The sequence below is a fragment of the Kogia breviceps genome, chromosome 9 (assembly GCF_026419965.1).
Source record: "Kogia breviceps isolate mKogBre1 chromosome 9, mKogBre1 haplotype 1, whole genome shotgun sequence".
Taxonomy (NCBI): domain Eukaryota; kingdom Metazoa; phylum Chordata; class Mammalia; order Artiodactyla; family Physeteridae; genus Kogia; species Kogia breviceps.
This window is the reverse complement of record NC_081318.1, coordinates 111,716,293-111,741,037: the sequence shown is the minus strand read 5'-3', so window position 1 is coordinate 111,741,037 and position 24,745 is coordinate 111,716,293. Positions and strand designations below refer to the sequence as shown.

Genomic DNA, 24,745 nt, shown 5'->3' with positions numbered 1-24,745 from the left:
ACAACAGCAATGATTTACTGGGTTAAATCATTCCTCACGGGTACCTGCCTGGCAATCGGAGCGCATTCACTGTGAACCGGACACACTGCGTCGAGCGTTGAGACAGAAAAGCTGGAGGGAAGAGAGGCACACACATCCCCAGGCAAGGAGGGAAAGTCTGGAAACCCAGAGCCGGCAGCAGAGGCCAGAGAGGGGAGGCGTCGACACGGAGTGAAACGAGAGGCACGTACGTGTGGGTCTCAGGTCGGAGGCCTCGGAAACAGCGCCTTCCCCAGGAAAGCCGAGCGGCTCTGCCACGTCCGTGTCAGGAGGAGGGTAGGGCGGGGGCGGGGGCAGCACTAACTGGGGGGGGGCCCGAGCAGTGCCTCTGGGAGGCTTCTGTGGCACCTGCCGTCCGACACCTATACGGGGAATCAACAGGGGTTACTTCAGCAGGTGAAGCCCAGAGGCCCTCTGTCTCCAACGGGAGGCACACCGCCGCCACGCAGCCACAGCGAGAGCACCTCACCGCTCCGGAGGCGGACTCGCCCCGAACCAAGGGCAGCCACGCCCAACGCTAAGCCCGCCCTCCCCCGACGTCACCTCCAACCTCGTCCGTCACCAAACGCAGCCACGCCTGGAACCAAATGCACACCCACCCAGCGCCAAACCCAGCCTCGCTCAGCACCACATCCAACAACCTCCTCTCTAAGGTTTTAACATTTTATATACGTAGGGTCCTATCCTTGGGTTAATTGGAATATACCGTGCAGTTGCCGTCTGTTTCCGAAAGGCACAAGTGTGTTTAAAGGCTGAAATTATTATGAAAAGGTCCCTGAACAGCTCTGTCAAGTTAAAAGGGACTCTTTCTCTTCACATGAGTCTCTTTCACGGTCACAGGTTTGGTTTTTACCTTGTTCTTGTGGCCTACATCTATTACCTGTGACAGATCCAGTGACCCCTCATGCGATCTACCTCTTTAAGCCCATTTATACTATCAGCCTCCCCCACTGTCTGCGGTAACAGTTTTTTATTTATTTATTTATTTATTTTTGCAGTATGCGGGCCTCTCACTGTTGTGGCCTCTCCCGTTGCGGAGCACAGGCTCCGGACGCGCAGGCCTAGCGGCCATGGCTCACGGGCTTAGTTGCTCCGCGGCATGTGGGATCTTCCCGGACCGGGGCACGAACCCGTGTCTCCTGCATCGGCAGGCGGATTCTCAACCACTGCGCCACCAGGGAAGCCCGCGGTAACAGTTTTTAAACTTTGTTTTGAAAAGGATCCTGGGCTGGAGAGAGGGTGGGGATGTCCCCCAGGCCAGTCTACCTCTCAGATCAACCGGGCAGCCCTCTTTGATCTGTTCACATTGGGAATCTATTTACAATTTTCTACAGGAATGGTTATCTCCTGCTCATAAGGTCTTTGAAAGTTAATGACAATATAACAAATGATAGGAGTTACTAGTATCAAAAATTGTGCTCATGATTGTTTCTTTAAAAAATACTGTCTTGGGCTTCCCTGGTGGCGCAGTGTTTGAGAGTCCGCCTGCCGATGCAGGGGACGCGGGTTCGTGCCCCGGTCCGGGAGGATCCCACGTGCCGCGGAGCGGCTGGGCCCGTGAGCCGTGGCCGCTGAGCCTGCGCGTCCGGAGCCTGTGCCCCGCGATGGGAGAGGCCACAGCAGTGAGAGGCCCGCGTACCACAAAAAAAAAAAAAAAAAACCTGTCTTCAAGCTCTAAAGTTTAGAATCTTCTAGTAATTAATAGAGTCTACACTTCATGTCCTTCATCAGACCATTAACAAAAATATTAAGACATCATGTCTTCATCAAGAAATATATCCATTATTCCTTCTCTTGCTTATAGTTCTTTAGACTTGGAAAAATATGAAGTTCCTCATATACACATATCATTTCCTCCCTCAAAGTACACGTAAGCCGAGGCGTCTGAATGAGTGCGGTTTGCTTGGCCCAGGTAAGCACCTGACATGATAAGGCAACCCCAAGGGCAAGGCAGGTAGAAGAATATCCTCTCTGCTGGACGGCTTCTCTTTGTTTACCAAGAAATTTGGGTCGAGACCCAAATCCAGCCAGCTGCAATACTACTTTAGTGCAAGTTCTAAAAAACTTTAAAATTTCTATCTCCAGCTGTCTGAATACAAAAAGAAGCTCAGCATACTTTGTTGTGGTTTGGGCTACTTTTTCAAAATTATTATCTTTTAACCTAAAGCCAAGACTTTGGTTAAAAGTTCTGCTGTAGTGCCGTGTACTTTTAATTCATGGGGATTTCTGATGGGGAAGGAAGTCTGCTTTGAAATGGCCACCGAGACCGCTGACCTCAAAACAATATGCAAAGTTATTGACAGGAGGAAGGGAGCTTCTGGCCTCCTCCTCAATCCACAACACAAAAGTCTATGGACCAGAGAGAGAGACTCAGAGCAGTTACTACCATCCATACCTCCTCTTTGTACATGTTCCTTAGAGAGGGAACTGTCCCTACCACTTCCACTTTACAATGCCCATCTCCCTTTTTCTGAGACCCCTGTGAGTACCAGCTGCCCACCCCCAGGCCAGGCTCTCCAAACTCGTTGGACACAGACCTTGGTCCTTCAAGGCTGAATCGGGAGGTCCTTCCAGGGGTTAAAATGGGCCGTCTGGCCTGGAGGTAGGCAGGATTCACCACATCTACACTACCCTAACCATGGATGCTTCTTAGAATTTCAACAAGGACTCTCAACCTGACCTCATCATCCATTTTTGAAAAGAGTGGGGAGAAAGCTTGGAAGGCGGAATGGGAGTTTCATTATAAAAAAAAAAAAAAGAAAAAAAAGAAAACCAGGTTTATTTGAAGGAGCTTCTGATCACATTTCCTTCAAATCAGATAGTTTCTCCTTTGGGACAGACTACGGACTGACATGAAATATTGGCTGTATCTCCTTAGCAAAATCGATTCCCAGGCTGTGAAATGCTGAGACATTAAAATCGAGGTATTGGCCAGGGGGAAAATGCTGACCAACAGCCAAGTAGCCCTTAAGAAAGGTTCAGGGACCCACAGTGCGACCACTTATCCTTGGGGGTCTTTTCCCTTTGGGGGCTGCAGCCATGAGATCAATGGCAAAATGTGAGGCTGCCCGGGAGGCTGAACGGCACCCCTGCAATGGCTGAAGCACTTGTGTCAGGGGCTTATCTCGATCCCTACATAAATGAGACAACAAACACTGATTTTAGAATAAAACTGGCCATCCCTGGCTGGTGGACCTAGAGACCCCCATCTCTTCTCTCCCTTGTAACATGAGGGACTAGGATATCATGGTCGAACGCGTCTCTGCTCACAGATACCAGGGTTGCACCCTCTTTGCTCTGGCTTCTCTTTTTCTCAAAGAATACCATACAGGAAAGCTCTACAAGTGGAGATCAATTCCAAACAGGGTGCTCAAAAAATGACTGAACTGTTGTCACATGATCTACCGTATAAACGCCCTGGCGTCGAGACGTCTTCCACACCAGCATCCGGGGGCACCGTCCTGGGACTCACCCCCCCCCCCCGTCGGGGAGACGCCGTCCCCCAGCCACACCCACCAGCTCTCCATCACTCGCACTCTCCCGAGCCTCCCTGACCACCACGCCTTTCCCACCTTCTAAACGCCCGCATCACCCCCAGAAACTGTGCCTGTAGGATATCCTTGGCTCACAACCGTGCATTTCCAGACTTTCTTTCTTTAGCCTAAACGTTTTCCGAGTTAATGCCGTCATGGAGGAAGCCAGGGCAGGGGTGAGAAGCAGCGCTACGATGCAAGCCAAGCACCCAGAGGCGCGCGGACGCCGTCACTCACCCGTCCTGCCCTTCCGGTCCTCCTCCCTGTCCTCCGTGCGGGGGGGCACCTGCGGGCTGGACGGCGGGGGCTGGGGCGCAGGGGGAGCCGGTGCACGCCTCTTCTTCTTCTGTAAGTCCATCTGTGACCCCAGAGACACCTGAGAAGCACAAGGGGGGACAGACAGTCAGTGTGAGTGTGGCTGTGCAAGGGAAGGAGCCGGCCGGCGTGACGGGTACCCCGAGGAGGGCAGGCAGGTTGCTGGTCCCCTTTCTGGGGCTCCTGGGCAGGCGGCGGAGGCGTATGGGTGTGAGGCCTTGCTGGTTGCCCTGGAGTGGCCCTGAGGGGGTCCGGGGATGCTCAGGGATGGCCCCCAAGACCCCTAGGTGGCAGGAGGCGGGGGCTCTGCCCCATATTTCCTAGGGGCTCCAGGCAAATCAGAAGACTTGGAAATCTCTCCTCAGCGGAACTATGAGAGAGGGGACCCTGCGCTCTCATTTAAATGCAAAGAAGTATCCCTTCTGGAAGCTTTCCCGAGGGCCCCATGATGTGCCCCTGCAGAGGAAGGACAGAGGGCATCTCTGGCCTTACCCTTGGCCTTTCTCTCGCTCTCCTGGCCCTGCAGCCAGCGTAGCACCTGTCCACAGGCCGACCGCCCCGCACCCAGAACTGCAGTGGACTTGTCAGCCCGTGGGCATACGGGACACCACGCCCCCACCCAGCACGGAAACCCGGCTCCTCTGGGAGACTCGGCCGTGACAGGTGCACAGCTTCCAAAGGCGGCTTGTTAGGGTCCAGCAGGTCTCACTGTTGAAGGGGAAGTCCGTTTTGTCTGCAAGGCTGGATTCACTGGTTCCAGGTCTCTGTTCCTGAAAGCGCGCAAACTGTCCCTCTCCTCTGCACTACCGACAAAGCTTTGCCGCATCCACCCTCACTGATGAAAGTGCATGTAAAGAGCACTGCGCCACCTGCAGAGGACGTGCAAGGGACGATGAGATGCCTGTGCTGGGTTCCTCCCTGGGGGGCTTACAGCAGCCTCGGCCCTCCGGGTCCAAGGAGGCCCTGGTCCTTCAAGTGCTCGTCCTGGGAGGGGCGCTGCCAACACCACCTGCTGGGCCTCGAGTCCTGCTCTTGGAGCTCCTTGGTTTATCAGCTCAGGCTCGCAGTGGATGGAGTGCGTGTCTCCTCCTCCCAAGGAGGGGAACCTCCTCTTCTGGGCCGGACCTGGTGCTCTGGGTGCGTGTGTGTGCGTGTGTGTGAAAGGTCTTTTAGAACTTCATCAGTAATACGTATCTATTGCAATTATTTTTTTAATCATAAAAGGAAGGGAAAAAAATCCCTGAATTGACGGTCGGATTAACTACTAGCAACTGGCGTACATTTTTCTGGTCTTTCTGTTTGCTTTTAAAAGTCATATTTTTTCTATCCTTCTACCACAATGCGTTATAACCACCTCCTATACCTTTAAAAATTCCATGTTTTATGAAAAACGTGGACCTGAAGAGGCACACAGTCCCACAAGGCTTGGAGTCAAACCCGCAGCTCCTAGCCCACTCCAACAGCAGCCACTTCCAACTACTTTTTGTCTAGCATTTATTCCGTTTTTCCACATAATGAGCTTATTCTGCTGTTTCTTGACTTTTCCCATGTTCGATTTTGGCTTCCTACTCCAGAAGTTCTTTGAGACACAGGCGCACACACATACTTTTCCTCCCCAGTCTTTGAAAACACGTTAGAGCACAATGTTCAAATGAACATTCACTATTTAGTTACCCATATAGAGTTACGAAAACTGAAATTTTCTTCAAGAGCAACTTTCTGCAGCCGAGACATATAACGTGTATGTCGACTACATTTTCTTTCTAGATGAACTTCCGTTGGCTCTGAACTTGATAACTGATCTGTGCTCTTACTTTTTCTTCTCACTGAGTTTCCTGGAAATTCCTTTACCCAGATTTTTCTATCCTTTGCTTCCTGGATCCTATGCCTTTGTAAAATTCACTTCTTCGTTTTAGGGGGGCACTGATGATGCTCATTCTGGCTGGTGTGAGGTGATACCTCATTGTAGTTTTGATTTGCACTTATCAAAACAAAGAGTAGAATGGTGGTTGCCAGGGGCTGGGGCAGGAGGTTGGGAAGCCACTAACCGATAGGCATTTCAGTCAAGCAAAGTGGGTGAGCTCCGGGGGTCTGCTGTACAACCTTGCACCCAGGGTCAACAGCAGTGCATTGTACACTTAAAGGTCGAAGAGAGTGGGTCTCATGCTAAGTGTTCTTACGACGATAAAATAAAATGTAAATAAAAAACATGAGACGTTGCCTAACAGACCTTCAGAGAGGCTCTATTAGTTTAAACCCTCACCAACACCCTCCTCCCTGCATTCAACAGCAGAGCAGAGACAACCTTTCCGGGTATTTATCAGAGTCGATGAAAAGTGTCCTAATAACTTTTTATTATTTATTTATGTATATTATTTTTTTAAATATCTTTATAGGAGTATAATTGCTTTACGATGGTGTGTTAGTTTCTGCTGTATAACAGAGTGAATCAGTTACACATATACATATGTCCCCATATCCCCTCCCTCTTGCGTCTCCCTCCCTCCCACCCTCCCTATCCCACCCCTCTAGGTGGTCACAAAGCACCGAGCTGATCTCCCTGTGCTATGCGGCTGCTTCCCACTAGCTGTCTGTTTTATGTTTGGTAGTGTATATATGTCCATGCCACTCTCTCACTTTGTCCCAGCTTACCCTTCCCCCTCCCCGTGTCCTCAAGTCCATTCTCTATGTCTGTGTCTTTATTCTGTCCTGCCCCTAGGTTCTTCAGACCCAATTTTTTTTTTTTTTTTTAGATTCCATATATATGTGTTAGCATACAGTATCTGTTTTTCTCTTTCTGACTTACTTCACTCTGTAGGACAGACTCTAGGTCCATCCACCTCACTACAAATAACTCAATTTTGTTTCTTTTTATGGCTGAGTAATATTCCATTCTATGTTCGTGCCACATCTTCTTTATCCATTCATCTGTTGATGGACACTTAGGTTGCTTCCATGTCCTGGCTACTGTAAATAGAGCTGCAATGAACATTGTGGTACGTGACTCACTTTGAATTATGTTTTTCTCAGGGTATAAGCCCAGTAGTGGGATTGCTGGGTCGTATGGTAGTTCTATTTGTAGTTTTTTAAGGAACCTCCATACTGTTCTCCATAGCGGCTGTATCAATTTACATTCCCACCCGCAGTGCAAGAGGGTTCCCTTTTCTCCACACCCTCTCCAGCATTTATTGTTTCTAGAGTTTTTGGTGATGACCATTCTGACCGGTGTGAGGCGATACCTCATTGTAGTTTTGATTTGAATTTCTCTAATGCCTAATAATTTTAAAAATTGACATTCTTTAAATGCTAGGATTAGCATTTCTTCATGATTATAATGATTTTTTAATGTTTACTTGTGTCTGTGTGAGAGAAGGAATTTGTAGTTCTATCCATTAAGCATTTTCTGTCTACTGTGGTGTTAGCCTTTTCTTAATAATATCAATATGTATGTGAATTACAAATATGTTGTGAATATTTTCCCTAGTTTCTTTATGGCCTTTTAATTTTCTGCTTTTTTAAAAAAAATTTTTTTTGGAATGTGAAAGTTTATCTAATTCAATCTGTCAGGTGCCCTCTTCTTTTCCTTTTTGTTTCCAACCCTGCGTCATACTAAGAAAGGGCTTCTTGATTTCAAAATCTAAAAGTCCCTATTATTTTAATGTAGTTTCCTGGCTTACTTTTTCACACTTCTATTTTAAATCAACCTGGGCTTAATTTTTTACATGCTCTTCATTTCCCCCAAAGTGAATAAACGAGCTTACAGCACAAATGACAACTATTTTATAAATCTGCAGCCACCTATGTGGTCGTAAAACAAAATTCAATAATATCACACACATAATGAGGGTGTGAAACACTGGTGCCATGACTGATGTTTGCTTTCGTCCCCGAAGCATCTCATGCAGCAAGAATCCGCCCTGCTGGAAATCTCACCTCCTCAGAACCCAGGCCAGAACCATGCAGAACTGGGCTGCCGGCTCACGTCTGTGACCAGCTGCAGGAGGCTCCTGCCCTGCCGCCCCCGCCAGGCTCCCGCCTAAGCTCTGTCCCTGAAGTCATCTGATTTTACATCCACAAGACAATAAACCCAGAGCTTCCTGGGAAGAGTCAGTGTCAGATCTGAGAATTCAGAAAAATGCGTGATGCAGTCTACAAAGATTTCCCTCTGTACCGCTTACATAACTACTACAGAAAAGAGACTTGTACTTTAAGGGATAAACCCTTAGTCATCTAAGGCAGTTATTTCTTTCTTTTTTTGCATTACGCGGGCCTCTCACCGCTGTGGCCTCTCCCGTTGCGGAGCACAGGCTCCGGACGCGCAGGCTCAGCGGCCACGGCTCACGGGCCCAGCCGCTCCGCGGCACGTGGGATCTTCCCGGACCGGGGCACGAACCTGCGTCCCCTGCATCGGCAGGCGGACTCCCAACCGCCGCGCCACCAGGGAAGCCCTAAGGCAGTTATTTCTTTATCATGTTCTCATTCTCCAGGGACACCAGGATGCCAACTTTACAGTATAATGAGGTTGCTCCGGATTAAAATTTAAACCTACATTTTCAACTATTCCTTTTACCTGGTGATTATTCCATATAATTTTCCTTTAAATACACTTGTACTTTTAAGAGGATAAGCACAGGATTATGAACAAGAACAGCCTAGAAAAATATATCAGCAAGATGAGAGCCATGGTGGTCGTGCTTGGACCCTGGAGGCAGAAAGCCAGCTTAGAGGTTTGCTTCCACCACGAGCTGTGTAATACTGGATAAGTTGCTTAACCTCTCTGTGCCTCAATTTCTCCACTGGTAAAACAGGGATGAAACTAATAGTCACTGTCTGTTTTGGTGACTGGGAATATTGAGTCATATCGTGAAAAGTACGGAGGATGCTGTCCTCACCGGTGGGCGGCTTCTCCTAAGATCTTTTTCCGTCTTATCCTCCTCATCGCCCTCCGAGTCAATGGCAGACAATGCAGTGGGGTCCCTGGACAGCTGGAGGTCACCCCCAGAACCAGACCTGGCTGGGCCCCAGTCTTGGTTTCAGCTCTTAGAGGGAAGGGCAGGATCCTCGGAGAACGTAGTCAAGCTCTGCCTTCCTAGTTAGGTCTCCGGAGGTGACATGCGCTGACAATGCCACCCTGCAGGACACTGTGGCCGCCCCGGGAGCTGTGAGTAGCACAGAATCTACGCCAGCTGCACGCGCTTGCTCAGATAGCAACGTCTCTGTGCCTCACCTTCCGCCTTTAAATGGAACAGTAGTAGCTCCCACCTCACAGGGCACCATAAGGCATCACATAAGCATTAAAGGTGTGCTCGCTAGAAATGCTGCTAGAAAGTGATATACATCTGTTGGCTAAAGAAACAGGAATCGAGTTGAATAACATCAAAGAACACAAAATCTCAGAGCTGGAATTCCAACTCCTTTATTTTACACGTGAGAAAGCAGAGGACCAGAAGTTGAATGATGTTTTCAAGACCAACTCCACCTGACTCACCTTGATTAGTGAAAGAGAGCGTACGTGCTGAGTGGAAGGTGCCGGGCCGAGGGTTTCCTACGCAACCCCATCATCTTGCTTAATTTTCAAAACCACCTCTCACTGTCCAGAAACGGGACGTGAGCTTGGGGGGGGGGGGCTGAGTCACCTGCTGCAGGCCGCAGAGCTGGCTGCTGTCTGACACTTCTCTGTGCCGCCTGCTTACCAAAGGGGAGAGCGGGGGACACACACTGGGCTGGCCCACGGTCTCCCACAGAACACCCTGCCTTGAAGGTGGACTGTTTGCTTGATTTGCTGCCGTCTCATTAGCACTGGGAAGTGTCCTTGGCATGTCTGGGGTGCCCACTGAATATCCATTAGCTGAGTCCATGCTGTTACCAAAAGCATCCGTAAGATGAAACCAGTATCCGTTTTTCCCTTAGGACAGGTACACTCATTGGGTGACTTGCTAAGTGCCTACTATGTGTCAGACACTGACTTGGCACGGAGCCTGCGAGGTGAGCAAGACAGGGCCTTGGGGACGGTTTCACTGGAGGGGACGTGGGTGACGACCGGATGTCTCGCGGGCAGCGGTGCTACTCCTTGCCACACGGGACGCCCCTGGAGGACCAGCTTAGGGGGAAGACAGGGCTTGTGGCTTGGGCCACGCCTCTGGAGCTTTCTGGTGGGCAGGCTGGAGGTATCCCACCGAGACACTTGCATGGCAGTGGCACGGAAGCTAAGCATGAACGGGACTCTGCCCAAGAAGAACGCTGGGGAAGAAAGGAAGATACAACCCTAGGACGGTCTTCTACGGGGCTGCTCAGGATAGAAGATTCTGGAAGGCCGCTGGAGAGGTGGCGGCAAGCCGAGGGGCGCAGCGACGTGGCCCAGGGAGCGGCCGGGAGGGTCAGAGGCTGCCGAGCTCGGGCAGGGTAGGGGTGTAGAACGCCGTGGCGCAGGGGAAGCCGAAGGTGATTCCTTCCAGATTCAATGCCTCTAATGCCACCTTTGTGCAGAGACTCCCAGATTCACAGCTCGGCCTGAATTCCTCCCCTGAGCTCCAGGGCCGCACACCTAAACGCTCGTTGACAACAGCACCTGGACATGGGCATCTCCTCACGTCCCCCGCCAACCCCTCGCTTCTCTGCCCAAACCCGCTCCTCGCCCAGGGTCATGGCCACTCCCCCTTTCTAGAGGGTCAGGGCCGCGTGCCCCAGGCACTCTGCAGGAGCCCACACCCCTTCAACAGGAGGGTCTTCCTCCGTGTCCCCGCGTCACCGCTCACCGGAACAAGTGCGGCAGCCCCTCCCTGGCCTCCCTGCACCCACCCCAGACCCTTCCACACGGCCAGGCTCTGCTCAAAAGTCTGCAAATGCCTCCAGTCCCACGTCCTGCCTGCAATTGACATGAGAGGGCGAGTATCTCCTCAGGATGCTGATGTCATTTCCTTTGGGAACATACCCAGAAGTGGAACTGCTGGGTCATATGGTAGCTCTATTTCTAATATTTTGAGGAACCTGCATGCTGTTCTCCACAGTGGCTGTATCCATTTTCATTCCCACCAGCAGTGCACGAGGGTTCCCTTTTCTCCGCATCCTGGCCAACATTTGTTAATTCCCGTCTTTTTGCTAGGAGCCATTCTGACCCGTGTAAGGTGATACTCCTTGCGGTTTTGATCTGCATTTCCCTGACAGTGACTGATGTGGAGTATCTTTTCGTGGGTCTGTTGGCCCTTTGGGTGCCACCTGTGACAACACGGACGGACCTCGAGGGCATTATGCTATAATAGGTGAGATAAATCAGACAGAGAATACAAGGTATCTAAAAAAGCCAAACTTGTGAAAACAGTGAAATGGTGGTTACCAGGGGCTGAGAGGTGAGGAGAGTGAAAGAGGTAGTTTCAGGGAACAAGCTTGCAGAGCATAGATGAATAAGCCCTGGAGACCTAGTACCCAGTGCAGCGATCACAGACAATATTGTACGATAATCATTAAACTTGCTAAGACACTAGATCTTGATTATTCCCATGATAATTATGTGATGGGACGGAAGGGCTGACTGTTGCTACAATCAGATTACAGTATATAAATGTATCAAATCTGCACGTGGGGCACCTTAAACGTGCACAGCGTTATATGTCAAATAGGTCTCCACGCAAATGAAAGTGAAATCCTCTGGCAGAAGCAGCCAAGGTAACTGGATGGGAGGGGAGAGTGAGCTCTGGGGAGAGGGAACCTCTGCTGTGAGATCTGCCGTGGAGCAGACCTGCGGGCCGGTGCAGACCAGGCTGGCACCTGGAGGGGCTCCAACCTGCTGGCCAGGTGATGGAGCCGAGCGCACCCACAGCTGCGCTGGCCCAGCTCTGTTCTGGGCACCTACAGAGGTTGTGCAAGAACCCAGACAGATAGCAAGATGCTGGTCACGGCCAGTGCCTTTAAGGGGAGGAAGGGGAGGTAGCATCCAAGGAGGAAGCAGAGTTCCAAGTCTGGGGCTTTAGGTCAAAGAGGAATGAGCGAGTCCCAGAGCCGGCCGCGGCTGGCCCCTGCGAGTGAAGAGGTGTCGCTGCCATATCAGCACAGAAAGGATGATGCTGCAGCCATCAAGCCATCACGTTACAGCTGCCCTGACGGTGAGCCCTGAGGGAGCTCAGGATGGAAGCAGGATGCCCTCAATCCAATCCAGCCGTCAGCCACCGCAGCCCACCCCACCAATGGCGCACCCTGAGGGGACTCAGGATGAGAAAGCGCAGGACACTGGCCCCAGACGGCTGAGGTGCAGAACAAAGAGATGATTTCAGGGAACCCGGACTCCTGCACCTTCCCATGCATAGAAAAGCGCTTAATTCCTTAACTTGAGGTGTCTGGTTTTCTTTAATTAACAGTCATCTGTTGATGTTCCCACTACCTGGTCTTTGTTGCAAAAATTCCTCTATATCCTGGCGCCCCCCCTTACCTCTTTGGAGCTGTCCCTCAGAGCTATCCGAGAGGCTGCACCCTGGGTTTAAGCCCTTAGTTGTGTCTGCCAAATATAACATAATTCTCAAATTTCAGGTTGTGCGCTATTTTTCAGTTGACACCCCAAGGGCATGTTTCCATTGGGATTTGCTTGTTTCTTCTCGTTTACTCATTTATTTAGCCGTGCTTTTCTCAAGGATGCTTCCCTTCCAAGGCACCCGGAGACACAGTCCTCAGCTCCAGCCTATCTGTCCTCCAGGCGTGTCTGAACACCTGCCCTCTGGATCCAGGAATTAGTACTAACGTGGGACTTTCCTTCTGGGAATTTGGGGAGGGGGTTCAAGGAGATGGTGACATCATATCCTGATTTTACAGGGGTCCCTGAATCCCACCATAAAGGGTACATCCACCCCGCCACCAATGACATAAAATGTGCAGACTCTGAATCTTAGATTTCCCTGCACAGCCTTAATTTCAAAAGTTTATCTTGCTGTCAGAGGATATGCCACCATTTCACTTTGGTCACTCTAAATAAAGTAGCATTGATTCTGTGCGAGCAAACATCATACTTGATGAAAGCAGCATCCTGGCTGGGTGTTATCTGGGCAGGTATGTAACCATTTCGCCCCTAAAATGAGTCCTTCTAGGAACTATACAAGCCATACATCATAGACCTATTCCCAAGGTGTGGGGGAATTTTTATCCGTTATTTGCTACCATTAGATGACTAAGGTCACCATGTTTTTGGCCATGGAAATTCTGGGATCCGTCCGATGTTTTGGGATTCTGCTTTATTCTTAGGCTACTAAGAAAGGCTGAGATCTCAAAAGTGAAAATTTGGAAACAGCCTCAGTGCCCACCACATGGAACTGGCTAAGTGATTTATGGTGGACTGGTTGGCTTTTACACAGCCCTTAAAATGGAGACTGTATTTATGAACTCCTGTGGAAAAGATACATTGTTAAGTGAAAAGGTATAAAACAGTTTGCATGGTATGTTTCCATTTGTGTAAAGAGGAAGCCATTGCTTACGCACAGACACACACAGACACAGACACAGAAACACACACACACACACACACGCACTATATCTGAAGGGTACAGAGTGACCATACATATTACTATACTACTTGTTCTTGGGGAGAAGTGAGGGGGAAAAGGATAAGCCATAATTTTCACTCTATATCTTTTGATATTTTTGGAATTTTGAAACATGTAAAAGTATTACCAGTTCAAAAAATAAATTTAAACAAAACCTTAATAAAAAAAAAAAAAAGAAAGAAAGGCAAAAGACTCCACCCAAACTCTGATGCCTCAGGTCAACTAAATGACTCCCTTTGGTTGTTTATATTGCATCAGCTAAAATTGAAGCCCTCTTCACAGGTGGGAGCAGGCAAGGTGCCAGGGAAAACAATTTCTATCATCACCATCTTTGGTAATTCCAGAAAGAAAAACACTGGGCATGCTTCATGGAAAGTTATGAGAAAAAACAAAAGTTGCTATTCCAGCACTTTCTTTCTGCCTCAGTTAGAACAAAATGCCCTAAAACAGAATACTGATTCTGTGCTTTTGGTTTTGAAATAGAGATTTTTATCATGGAATCCTCAAGTCTGATTTTCCTTCCTATTTCCCAACGTGTACCAAAGACTCTTATACCACTTCAACAGACATTTGTGAAGGGTTAATTTTTCTTCTGAAATTGCATTAGCCAGAAATCTGTGCAGAGATAGTTCTCTGTAGGTTTACAATCTTTTTTTTTTTTTTTTTGTGGTATGCGGGCCTCTCACTGTTGTGGCCTCTCCCGTTGCGGAGCACAGGCTCCGGACGCGCAGGCCTAGCGGCCATGGCTCACGGGCTTAGTTGCTCCGCGGCACGTGGGATCTTCCCGGACCAGGGCACGAACCCGTGTCTCCTGCATCGGCAGGCGGATTCTCAACCACTGCGCCACCAGGGAAGCCCCCTACAATCTTTTTGTTTTTATTTTAATTTGATTTTTTTCTGGCTTGCTTTTCTTTTTGTAATTTTTAATTTCATTAGAGTATACTTGATTTACAATGTCATGTTAGTTTCAGTTGTACAGCACAGTGATTCCGTTATACATATGTACATATATATATATTATTTTTCACTCTCTTCCCTTATAGGTTATTACAAAATATCGAGTATAGTTCTCTGTGCTATACAGTAGGTCCTTGTTGAGTATCTATTTTAATATTGGGCTGGCCAAAAAGTTCGTTCGGGTTTTCCGTAACATCTTTCGTAAAAACCCAGATGAACCTTTTGGCAGACCAGATGTATAGCCATGTGTATCTTAGTCCCAGACTCCTAATTTCTCTCTCTCCCCCTTTCCCCTTTGGACACCACAAGTTTGTTTTCTATGTCTGTGGGTCTACTTCTGTTTTGTAAAAAAGTTAATTCCTATCATTTATTTTTAGATTCCACATATAAGTGATATCAGATGATATTTGTCTTTCTCTGTCTGGTTTACTTCACTCAGCATGACAGTCTCTAGGTCCATCCATGTTGTTGCAAATGACATTATTCCATCCTTTTCTCATGGCTGAGTAATAAGCCATTGTGTGTAGGCACCACATCTTCTTTATCCATTCATCTTTCAGTGGACACTTAGGTTGCCTTCATGTCTTGGCTGTTGTGAATAGCGCATGTATCTTTTCAAATATAAGCTTTTCTATGTTTAAAGTACTGGCAGAAAAAGTTCTTCTTTTAAAATTTCACACTCGGGCATGCAGGAAAGTTGCCCGTCCCGGGCATCGGCATGTCGCGGGCAACCCCTCACCTCTGCCATTGCTTCCTGTGTTCTCAGCAGAGCCTGGGACTCTGGCGGAGGAACCGAACAGGGGTCCATCCCACCCACGACCCACAGATAGAACGGGAGAGGGGGGTGTAAGCATTAGAAAGAAGCACCGGTAGCTAATACAGGATGCAGGCCCAGCAGGGGCTCCCCTAACAAGCAGAGGTGCCGACAGGCAAGTTAAGCAGGTAACAGCCTCAAGCCTCGAGCAGATGACGCCCCTGCCCTCGGGATGGACCCCCACCGACAAACATCACATCATTTCTTCATCCTCTGCCAGCATTAGTACCCTGGTCCACCACCCCACTTGGGCCAGCTGGTCCCTCGGTCAAAACCGAGATCTTGTCTTCAGAGCAAAATTAAGAGCCTCCTTTGACCACGGCCTCTCTGAATCTCTACAACCCCAGCTCCCTCCCGGGCCTCCCCTGAATCCAGGCAGCAGCTGCCCCCTCCCCCACCTTCCCACGGCCCGGCGGTCCTGGCAGGACGCTCCGCTTTCTACCCCAGCTGTTCTCCTTGCTCTTCCGATGTTCCTCCGGGTTCCTCTGTCCTTCTCCCCTTTGGTGTCTTACCCACTCCTCCGGCCCCAGCCATTCCGCGTGCAGACTGCCCCGTGTGACCACCGCCCCCCCCCCCACCTCGGAGCTCCAGGGACAGTCACCAAGTGCCTTCCCGTGTGCGTCTCCTGAAGACACAGGTCCCCAGTCACCACCTGAACCTACAGTCCCCTCCGACCTGTCCCTTTCCCATATCTTTGGATGCTGGGTGCGTCCCAGGTGTTGGGACCCCTCCCGCTGGCACACTTCCTCCACCGCATTGCTCCTGAAGGACTTCGGGTCTTTTCCTGAGTCTCTCAAAACGGTGTCTCTCTCTCTTCTGCTGCTGCCGAGTCTCCGGCCCAGAGCATCCCCTGCCTGGGTTACTTTAAAGGTCTCTCATCTCACGGTCTGGCCTCCCTTTCTCCCTTCTCTGAGCCAGCTTCCACAGTGCTCCCAGGTGCACTGGGACCACTTATTTACTCCAAACTTCCCTAAATATCGACTAAGCGCCAGGCACTGTCCCACGTGAGTGGAGAGAGCCTCAGAGAAGACAAATTCCTTCCCTCGACTCACAAGCTCACCTCCTGGTGAGGGGACAACGGGAAGAAACACCTGGATAATTTTAGGTGGTGACCCATCTTATTCAAGACAGAAACGTGCTTTTGTGGGCTGAGGATGGAGGGCTCACGTGAGCAATTAAACAGGAGGGTCAAGATAGACCTCTCTGAGGAGGCGGACATTTGCCTGAATGCTGCAAAGCAGCAGGAGAATATTACAAGCAGAGGACAGGAGAGGGTGGGGGCCGCTCGGCTTTGTTGCCACTACAAGAGGACAGGGAGGCCACTGAGGCCAGAGGCCCTGCATGGAGCTCCTGGCCTCGGAAAGAAGCTTGGCTTTATTCGGTGTCACTCCCTCCTTAAAACTGTAAGTAGGATCAAACCCAAATGATGCCTGCAGCAGCCACCCAGCTCCTCGGGGGGTGGGGGCCAATTCTTCCTGTCTCATCTCACCCCCCCCTGCGGCCCTCACACACCTCAGTCTCCAACACCACCACGGGGTCCCCTCTACCTGCGTCATCCTGTCTTGCATCTGGCAGACTCCTATCCACCCTTCAAGACCCCAGTGCAATGTCCCATCGCCACCAAACATAAACATCCTCCTCTCGCACACCCCGGGACACTTGCACCTGCCGTGGCTGCCCCGTCACGCATGCCTGACTTCCCCCTGGACTGAGGCCTCCTCAAAACCAGGGGTAAAGCTTCTCCACCTGTGTTGCTCAGCACCTGAGTCTGGCTCCAGGCAGGACAGGCAAGAGCCCCCAACACGTTTTGGCAGGTAGGAAACTAAGCAGGTGCATTTCTGAATGGTAAAGACCCTGCCTACGTAACACCGTGTATTTATATCACTCTCTTCCCAGTTATCCACAGGGACACAGAGCAAGCACGTCCCAGGAAGATGTGAGGTCATGGCCATATCCTGTTCACCTGCACTGGGACCATTCTGAACAGGCTCAGGTGGATTAGCCAGCATCCCACAGAGATTTTCAGATGGGCATCCATTGCCATTTTCACCAAATACTCTCTCTCTCTCTCTCTCTCTCTCTCTCTCTCTCTCTCTCTCTCTCTCTCTCACACACACACACACACACACACACACACACACACACACACACACACACATGCATAGGCTTGGATACAACTTAAGTAAAGCTTGCAAAAGCATTAGAGAGGAAGACAGAAATGCTATAGGGTGGGTTTAAAAAGTATATTCTGAAATAGGTTCCACAAATATAGTCAACTGATCTTTGACAGAGGAGCAAAGGACAAAGGAGCAATGGAGAAAACAGTCTTTCACCAAATGGCTCTGGAACAACTGGACATCCACATGCAAAAAGAGTGGATCTAGACACAGTCCGTACACCCTTTTCAAAGAGTAACTCAAAGTGGATCACAGACCAAAACTATAAAATGTAAAGCTATACAACTCCTGGAAGATAATACTGGAGAAAATCTAAATGACCTTGGGATTGGTGATGATTTCTGAGATACGACACCAAAGACATGATCCATAAAAGAAATAACTGATAAGCTGAAAATCATTAAAGTTAAAAACCTGCTCTGCAAAAGACGCTGTCAAAAGACGAGAAGACAAGCCATGGACTGGGAGCAAATATCTGCAAAAGATACATCTGATAAAATTCTGTTACCCAAAACATACAAAAACTCTTAAAACTCAACAATAGAAAACAGCCCGATTAAAAATAGGCCACAGACTTTTAACAGACACCTCCCCAGAGAAAACATCCAGAGGGCAAATAAGCGTATGGAAAGGTGCCCCATATCATATGTCATTAGGGAAATGAAAATTAAAATAATGAGCGATACCACAACACCATAGTAATTGGTATTAATGAGATACCACACCACCATAGTGTCTATGCTTCATCTCTAGTTTTGTTGATTTTCGGGCTAGGATTCCAGCAGTATACTGAAGCTACAAGCAAATGCACCAAGTGCAAACCAATACTCAGAATATGTAACAAAAATAAAATATAAAGCACACAGATAATGAAGACTTAATCAGGTTTTATTATTCTGTCGGCTATTAGAACTACGTAATGAAAAGTCAGGCTTTTATGAGCTACCATTGCTATTTTGTCTTTCCATTAAGAAACCATGGTCCTACTTTGGTTTCCGCTCCCTCCAATAAATAACTGTATCTCCCCTTACAAAAACACTCTTTGTTAAAAGGTTTTTAGCGACTGGAAGATTTGACTGTCACCACCTCCTGGGACTAAAATGGCTAACATGCTTCTTTAATGCTCTGTCCCTTGGCAAACGTAGAAAGCTAAATAGAAATAGAAACACACAAAGGATAGTGTACTTGTTTTGTGGTAATTATCTACTGAAACAATAGATGTTGGAAAAAAAAAAAAACTTGCTATGGTTGAATGAGTCCTTTATATAGAAATCAGTCCTTTTTCAATACTATTCAAAGTAATTTCTCTCCCGAACCAGAAATGTGTTATTTGCTGTTCTCAGCACTTAATCATCTTCGTTTGCTGGAAATATGAAACAAACTTGAACTTGATGAAATTCAGCGTGGCTCTCTTCATATAACCTAAGATTGCTTATTTCATATGGTCTAAAAATAATCAAGGGCCGTTGACTTCCGCACGACCTGAATCCCCCCCACACACCACTCTCTGCCCTCTCGGCCTCTGTGCACATCTTCTGGGTCTTTCTGTCCAATCCTATCACCCCCGCCAATTAGATGGATTCAGAGTGTAGCCACACTCCAAACGGCTGAGAAACTGTCGTCCAGACCGAGACTCTGGGTCCCCATGGGACACCTCCAGCTCACCCCCCCCAGGGAGCTAGTTGGCAAGAAGGGAACAGAGGGTCTGGGTTTACCACATGCTGCAAAAGGGACATGCTCAGCAAGCACTGCCGTGCTCAGGGAAGTCACGGCCGCAGGGGGTGACCTGTCGCAAAAGAGCGACCCCCGTGGGGCCAGCTTTCCTCAGAGTGAGCTGGTCCCCGTCTCCATGTAGCTGTCCTCTTCTCACTGGTACATAGAATTAAGGCCCAACCGCTGTTCCTGTGTGTTCCAAACGTAGAAAGAAGAAGTGTTTTCAATTGGGCATTCAACATAAAAAGAGAAGAATCATAGCATCACCACTCATAATAGCCAAGATATGGAGGCAACCTAAGTGTCCATCAACAGATGAACGGATAAAGAAGATGTGGTACATATATAGACAGTGGAATATTACTCAGCCATAAAAAAGAATGAAATTATGCCATTTGCACCAACATGGATGGACCTAGAGATTATCAGGCTAAGCGAAGTGAGTCAGAGAGAGAAGTGAAATCACTTGTACGTGGAATGCTGCTTCCACAAAGCTGGTGAATGTGGGCAATGACGCACACGGCATTCACTGAAGTACCACGAGGATCTGTATGCTGTCTGCACCCCTGCGGTACCGTCACCTGCCAGGAAGTTCTTCCGCAGGGACCCTGAGTGCACACGCGGCAAAAGACTGTTTAGTTTTAACAAATTTTCCTACTTGAAGGAAATCAATACAGTCATGAGCGAAGTTGCCATGTGATCCAGCAATCCCACTCCTGGGCATATATCTGGACAAAACTATAATTTTAAAAGATACGTGGGACTTCCCTGGTGGAGCAGTGGTTCAAGAATCCACCTGCCGACGCAGGGGACACGGGTTCAAGCCCTGGTCTGGGAAGATCCCACGTGCCGCGGAGCGGCTCAGCCCGCGAGCCACAACTACTGAAGCCTGCGTGCCTAGGACCTGTGCTCCACAGCAAAGAGAAGCCACCACTATGAGAAGCCCACACACCACCACCAAGGGCAGCCCCTGCTTTGCTGCAACTAGAGAAAGCCGGTGCGCAGCAATGAAGACCCAAGGCAGCCAAAAATAAATGAATTAATTAATGAAGAAAAAAGATACGTGCACCCCAATATCCATAGCAGCACTATTTACAACAGCCAAGACATGCAAGCAAACTAAATGTCCATCAATAGATGAATGGATAAAGTGGCACACATCTACAATGGAATATTACTCAGCCATAAAAAAGAAGGAAATAATGCCATTTGCAGCAACATGGATGGACCTAGAGATTATCATACTAAGTGAAGTCAGTCAGACAGAGAAAGACAAATACTATATGATAGCATTTACGTGTGGAATCTAAAACGTGACACGTTGTTGCTTATAGTAATCTCTCACGATCCTCTGTATTTCTGCAGTGTTGCTAAACTTATCTATGAAACAGAAACAGACTCATAGACATAGAGAACAGACTTGTGGTTGCCAAGGAGGAGGGAGTGGGGGGAGGGATGGAGTGGGAGGTTGGGGTTAGCAGATGTAAGCTTTTGTTAATAGGATGGATAAACAGCAAGGTCCTACTATAGAGCACAGGGAACTATATTCAATATCCCATGATAAACCATAATGGAAGAGAATATTTTAAAAAGACAGAAATTAACACAACATTGTAAATCAGCTATATTTCAATTAAAAAATACTACTAATGCATCGAAAAAAAAAAAAAAAAAAAAAAAAAGAGTGCAATGGAGCAGGGCTTAACTTGTCCCGTCTCCCTAAAGAACAATTCCTGGACCCAAGTCTGTATCAGTGACATCGACAGTCACTGAAGATCACCAGAATGAGCTTTCCGGGTAGCCCTCCTCTTGCTACAGCATTAAGTGTGTGTGAAGTTCATTTTTCTTAGAGATGGGGGGAGAAAAACGGGTCAGGAAAGTGTGTGCTGACTCAGAGCCTTTGCAACAGACATCCGCGTGCCTGGAATTTGCGTCTCCTAGACGGTCAGATGGCTGGTTCCTTTTAAGCACTTGGTACACAGAGCAGTTCCCCAACTTCTGAATCTGATATAGCCACCTTGTCACATCCATCTTCACCATGTCGCTAATGTCCTCACTGTACTCACTTATAGCTTTTTGTGCATTTGTTTACCAACTTTTTTATCTCCCAACATGAGCTCCATTGGAGTATTTCGCTGTCTCTGTAAGCACACAGCAGGCTCTCAAAATACGAGGCTGGAGGAAGAAGGCGTACCCTATCATGATCAATATTTACTGCAGTTGCCATGACCAGAATACTCTGTGCTGTTTTAGCATGTGTCGATTTTGGTAAGCTGTAGTTTTCAATACATTTGCCTGTTTCAGTTTTCGAAATGGGTGGGATAGAGTTGACACCATTTTCTTACTATCTTTTTCATGTTGGTAAGAGTGATACATCTTTCATTATTTTTTTAAATTAATTTTTATTGGAGTATAGTTGATTGACAAGGTTGTGTTAGTTTCTGCTATAAGCAAAGTGTCATCATCTTTCATTCTTGGTACCAGTGATTTATGTTTTCTTTTTTTCTTAGATCAACCTAGATATGAGTTGATCATTCCACTGATTATTTCAAGGAAAGCTTTGGTTTCATTGATTTTTTTCTATTATCTTTCTGCTTTTGTTTTCTTTGACTTCTGCTCTTTTTTATATCTCTCTTTTTTTCTTTGGATTTGTTTTGTTCTACTTTTTTCTAGCAGCTTAAGAAAGAACCTTAAATCTTTGATTTTTAACCTTTCTTCTTTTCCAATATAAACATTCAAAGCTATAAAGTTCCCTCTAAGGACTGCTTAGCTGCATGCCACAAATTTCAATATGCTGTATTTTTGATTTTATTCAGTTCAAAATTTCCTTTGTTGCTTCTTTGTTGACTCAGATCATTATTTTTTCTAAATTATTGAGATACAATTGATATAGAACATTGTATAAGTTAAGGTATACAATATGACGATTGGATACGCATATTGTGAAATGATTGCCAGAATAAGGTTCGGTAACGTATCTTTCACTTCACATAGTTTCCATTTTTTTTCTTTTTTGGCAAGAACATTTAAGTTCTACTCTCAGCGACTTTCAAGTATATAATACAGTATTGTTAACTATAGCCACCTTGCTGCACTTTAGAACGCGGAAGTTATTCATCTTATAACTGGAATTTTTTATCATTTGTCCAACTTCACCCATTTCCCATACCCTCACACGCACACCCCTGGCAAACACCAATCTACTGTTTTTGTGAGTTTGGTGGGTTTTTTTTTTTTTTTAGATTCCACATGTAAGTGAGATCCTACAGTATCTGTCTTTCTCTGTCTGGTGTTTTACCAAACATAATGCCCTCCAGTTTCATCATGTTGGCCCAAATGGCAGGATTTCCTTCTTTTTTAATGGCTGAAAAATATTTCATTGTATATACATATACCACATTTTCTTCATCCATTCCATCGATGGACACTTAGCTCGTTTCTATGTCTTGGTCATTGTAACTAATGTTGCGATGATCGTGGGGGTGCAGATATGTTTTAGAAATCTTGATTTCATTTTTTTTTCAGATATATAACCAGAAGTGGGATTGCTGGATCATATGGTAGTTCTCTTTTTAATTATTTGAAGAAACTGCGTACTGTTTTCCATAGTAGCTGCACCAATTTACATTCCCACCAACAATGTAGGAGGGTTCCGTCTTCACATGCCTGCCAGCACTTTTAATCTCTTGTCTTTTTGATAACAGCTTTTTCTGGCAGATGTGAGGTAGTATCTCATTACTGTTTTCATTTTTACTTCACTGATAATTAGTGATGTTGAGCACTTTCAATAAACCCGTTGGCCATTCGTATATCTTCTTAGCAATAATGTCTATGCAAGTTCTTTGCCCATTTTTTAGTTGGATTATTATTATTATTATTTTGCTATTGAGTTGTATGAATTCCTTATGTATTTTAGATATTAACCCCCATTAGATATATTATTTGCAAATATTTACTCCCATTCTGTACGTTGCCTTTTCACTCTGTTGATTGTTTCCTTTGCTGTGTGGAAGGAAGCTTTTTAGTTTGATGAAATCCCACTTATTTATGTTTGCTTTTGTCACCTGTGCTTTTGGTGTCATAATGAACAAAATCTTTGCCCAGACCAATACCAAGGAGCCTGTTTTCTTTTAGTAGTTTTATGGTTCCAGGTCTTATCAACATAAGTCTGTAATACATTTTTAGTTCATCCTTGTGTATGGTATTAGATAAAGGTCCAATTTCATTCTTCTGTATGTGGACACCCTGTTTTCCCAACACCATTTATTGAAGAGACTATCTTTTCCCCACTGTGTGTTCTTGGCACCTTTGTCGAAGGTCAGTTGACAGCAGATATGGGATTTACTTCAGGGCTCTCCATTCTGTTCCACTGGTTTACATGTCTCTTTTTATGCCATTACTACACTGTTTTGATTACTGTTGCTTTGTAATATATCTTGAAATCAGGAAGTGTGAAACCTCCAGATTTTTCCTTTTTTTCTCGAGATTGCTTTGGCTCTTCAGTCTTTTGTGATTCCATATGAATTTTAGTAGGTTTTTTCCTATTTCTACAAAGAATGACACTGGGATTTTGATCAAGTTTGCAATACATTTACCTCTAGCTCATTTGGGTAGTATGGACATTTAACAATATTAATTTTTCCAATCCATGAACACTGTGTCTTTCCATATACCTGTGTCTTCTTTCTTTCATCAGTATGATAATTTTCAGTGTGCAAGTCTTTCATTTCTTTGATGAAGTTTATCCCTAAGTATATTATTATTTTTGGTGCTATTATGAATGGGATTGTTTCCTTACTTTCCATTTTGGATAGTTCATTGTATATAGAAACATGACTGACTTTGTATGTTGATTTTGTATCCTGCAGCTTTACTAAATTCATTTATTATTTCTAACAGTTTTTTGTTGAGTCTTGAGTTTCATACATATATGATCACATCATTTGCAAAATGAAAATTTTGCTTCTTCCTTTTTGATCTGGATGCCTTTCATTTCTCTTTCTTGTCTGATTTCTTTGGCTAGAACTTCTTTGTTGAATAGAAGTGGTAAAATCTATCATCCTTGCCTTGAACTGGATCTTAGAGGGAAAGTTTTCAGATTTCCTATGCTGACTCTGATGTTAGTTGTGGGCTTTTCATACATGGCCTTTATTATGTTGACCTAAGTTCCTTCTTCACCTACTTTGCTGAAAGTTTCAATCATGAATGGGTGTTGAACCTTGTCAAATGTGTTTTCTACATCTATAGGGAGAATCATGTGCTTTTTTCCTTTCATTTTGTGAATGTAATGTATCATATTGATTGATTTGCATATGTTGAACTATCCTTGTACCCCAGGGATAAATTCCACTTAGATATGATTTATAAACTTTTTAATGTGCTTTTGAATTCTATTTGCTAGTATTTTATTGAGGAATTTTGCATCTATATTCATCAAGGACATGGGCCTGTAGTTTTCTCTTCTGTAGTGTCTTTGTCTGGCTTTGGTATCAGGATAATGCTAGCCTCAGAAAATAAGTCTGAAAGCGTTCTCTATTCTACTTTTTTGTAAGAGTTTAAGAAGTATTGGTATTCTTCTTTGAATGTTTGGTAGAATTCACCCATGGAACCATCTGGTCCTGGGTGGTTTGTTGGGAGGTTTTTTTGATTACTCGTTTAATCTCCCTATTTATT

General features: G+C 46.5%; 1 protein-coding gene across 18 annotated transcripts in view; it reads right to left on the bottom strand.

Moving 5' to 3' along the window:
* The window catches only part of COBL (cordon-bleu WH2 repeat protein), a 261,943-nt gene that overhangs the window by 74,472 nt on the left and 162,726 nt on the right, over positions 1–24,745 (bottom strand). For 11 of the 18 annotated variants that reach the window (XM_067042940.1, XM_067042949.1, XM_067042937.1 and 8 more), the window contains 2 exons: positions 3,810–3,948; positions 231–401 (listed from right to left, as the gene is read on the bottom strand). In XM_067042940.1, coding sequence (XP_066899041.1) covers positions 231–401; positions 3,810–3,948 — 310 coding nt within the window. Of the gene's footprint in view, positions 1–44; positions 402–3,809; positions 3,949–24,745 lie in introns of all 18 variants that reach the window. The other 7 variants (XM_067042950.1, XM_067042951.1, XM_067042953.1 and 4 more) reach the window with 2 other exon arrangements.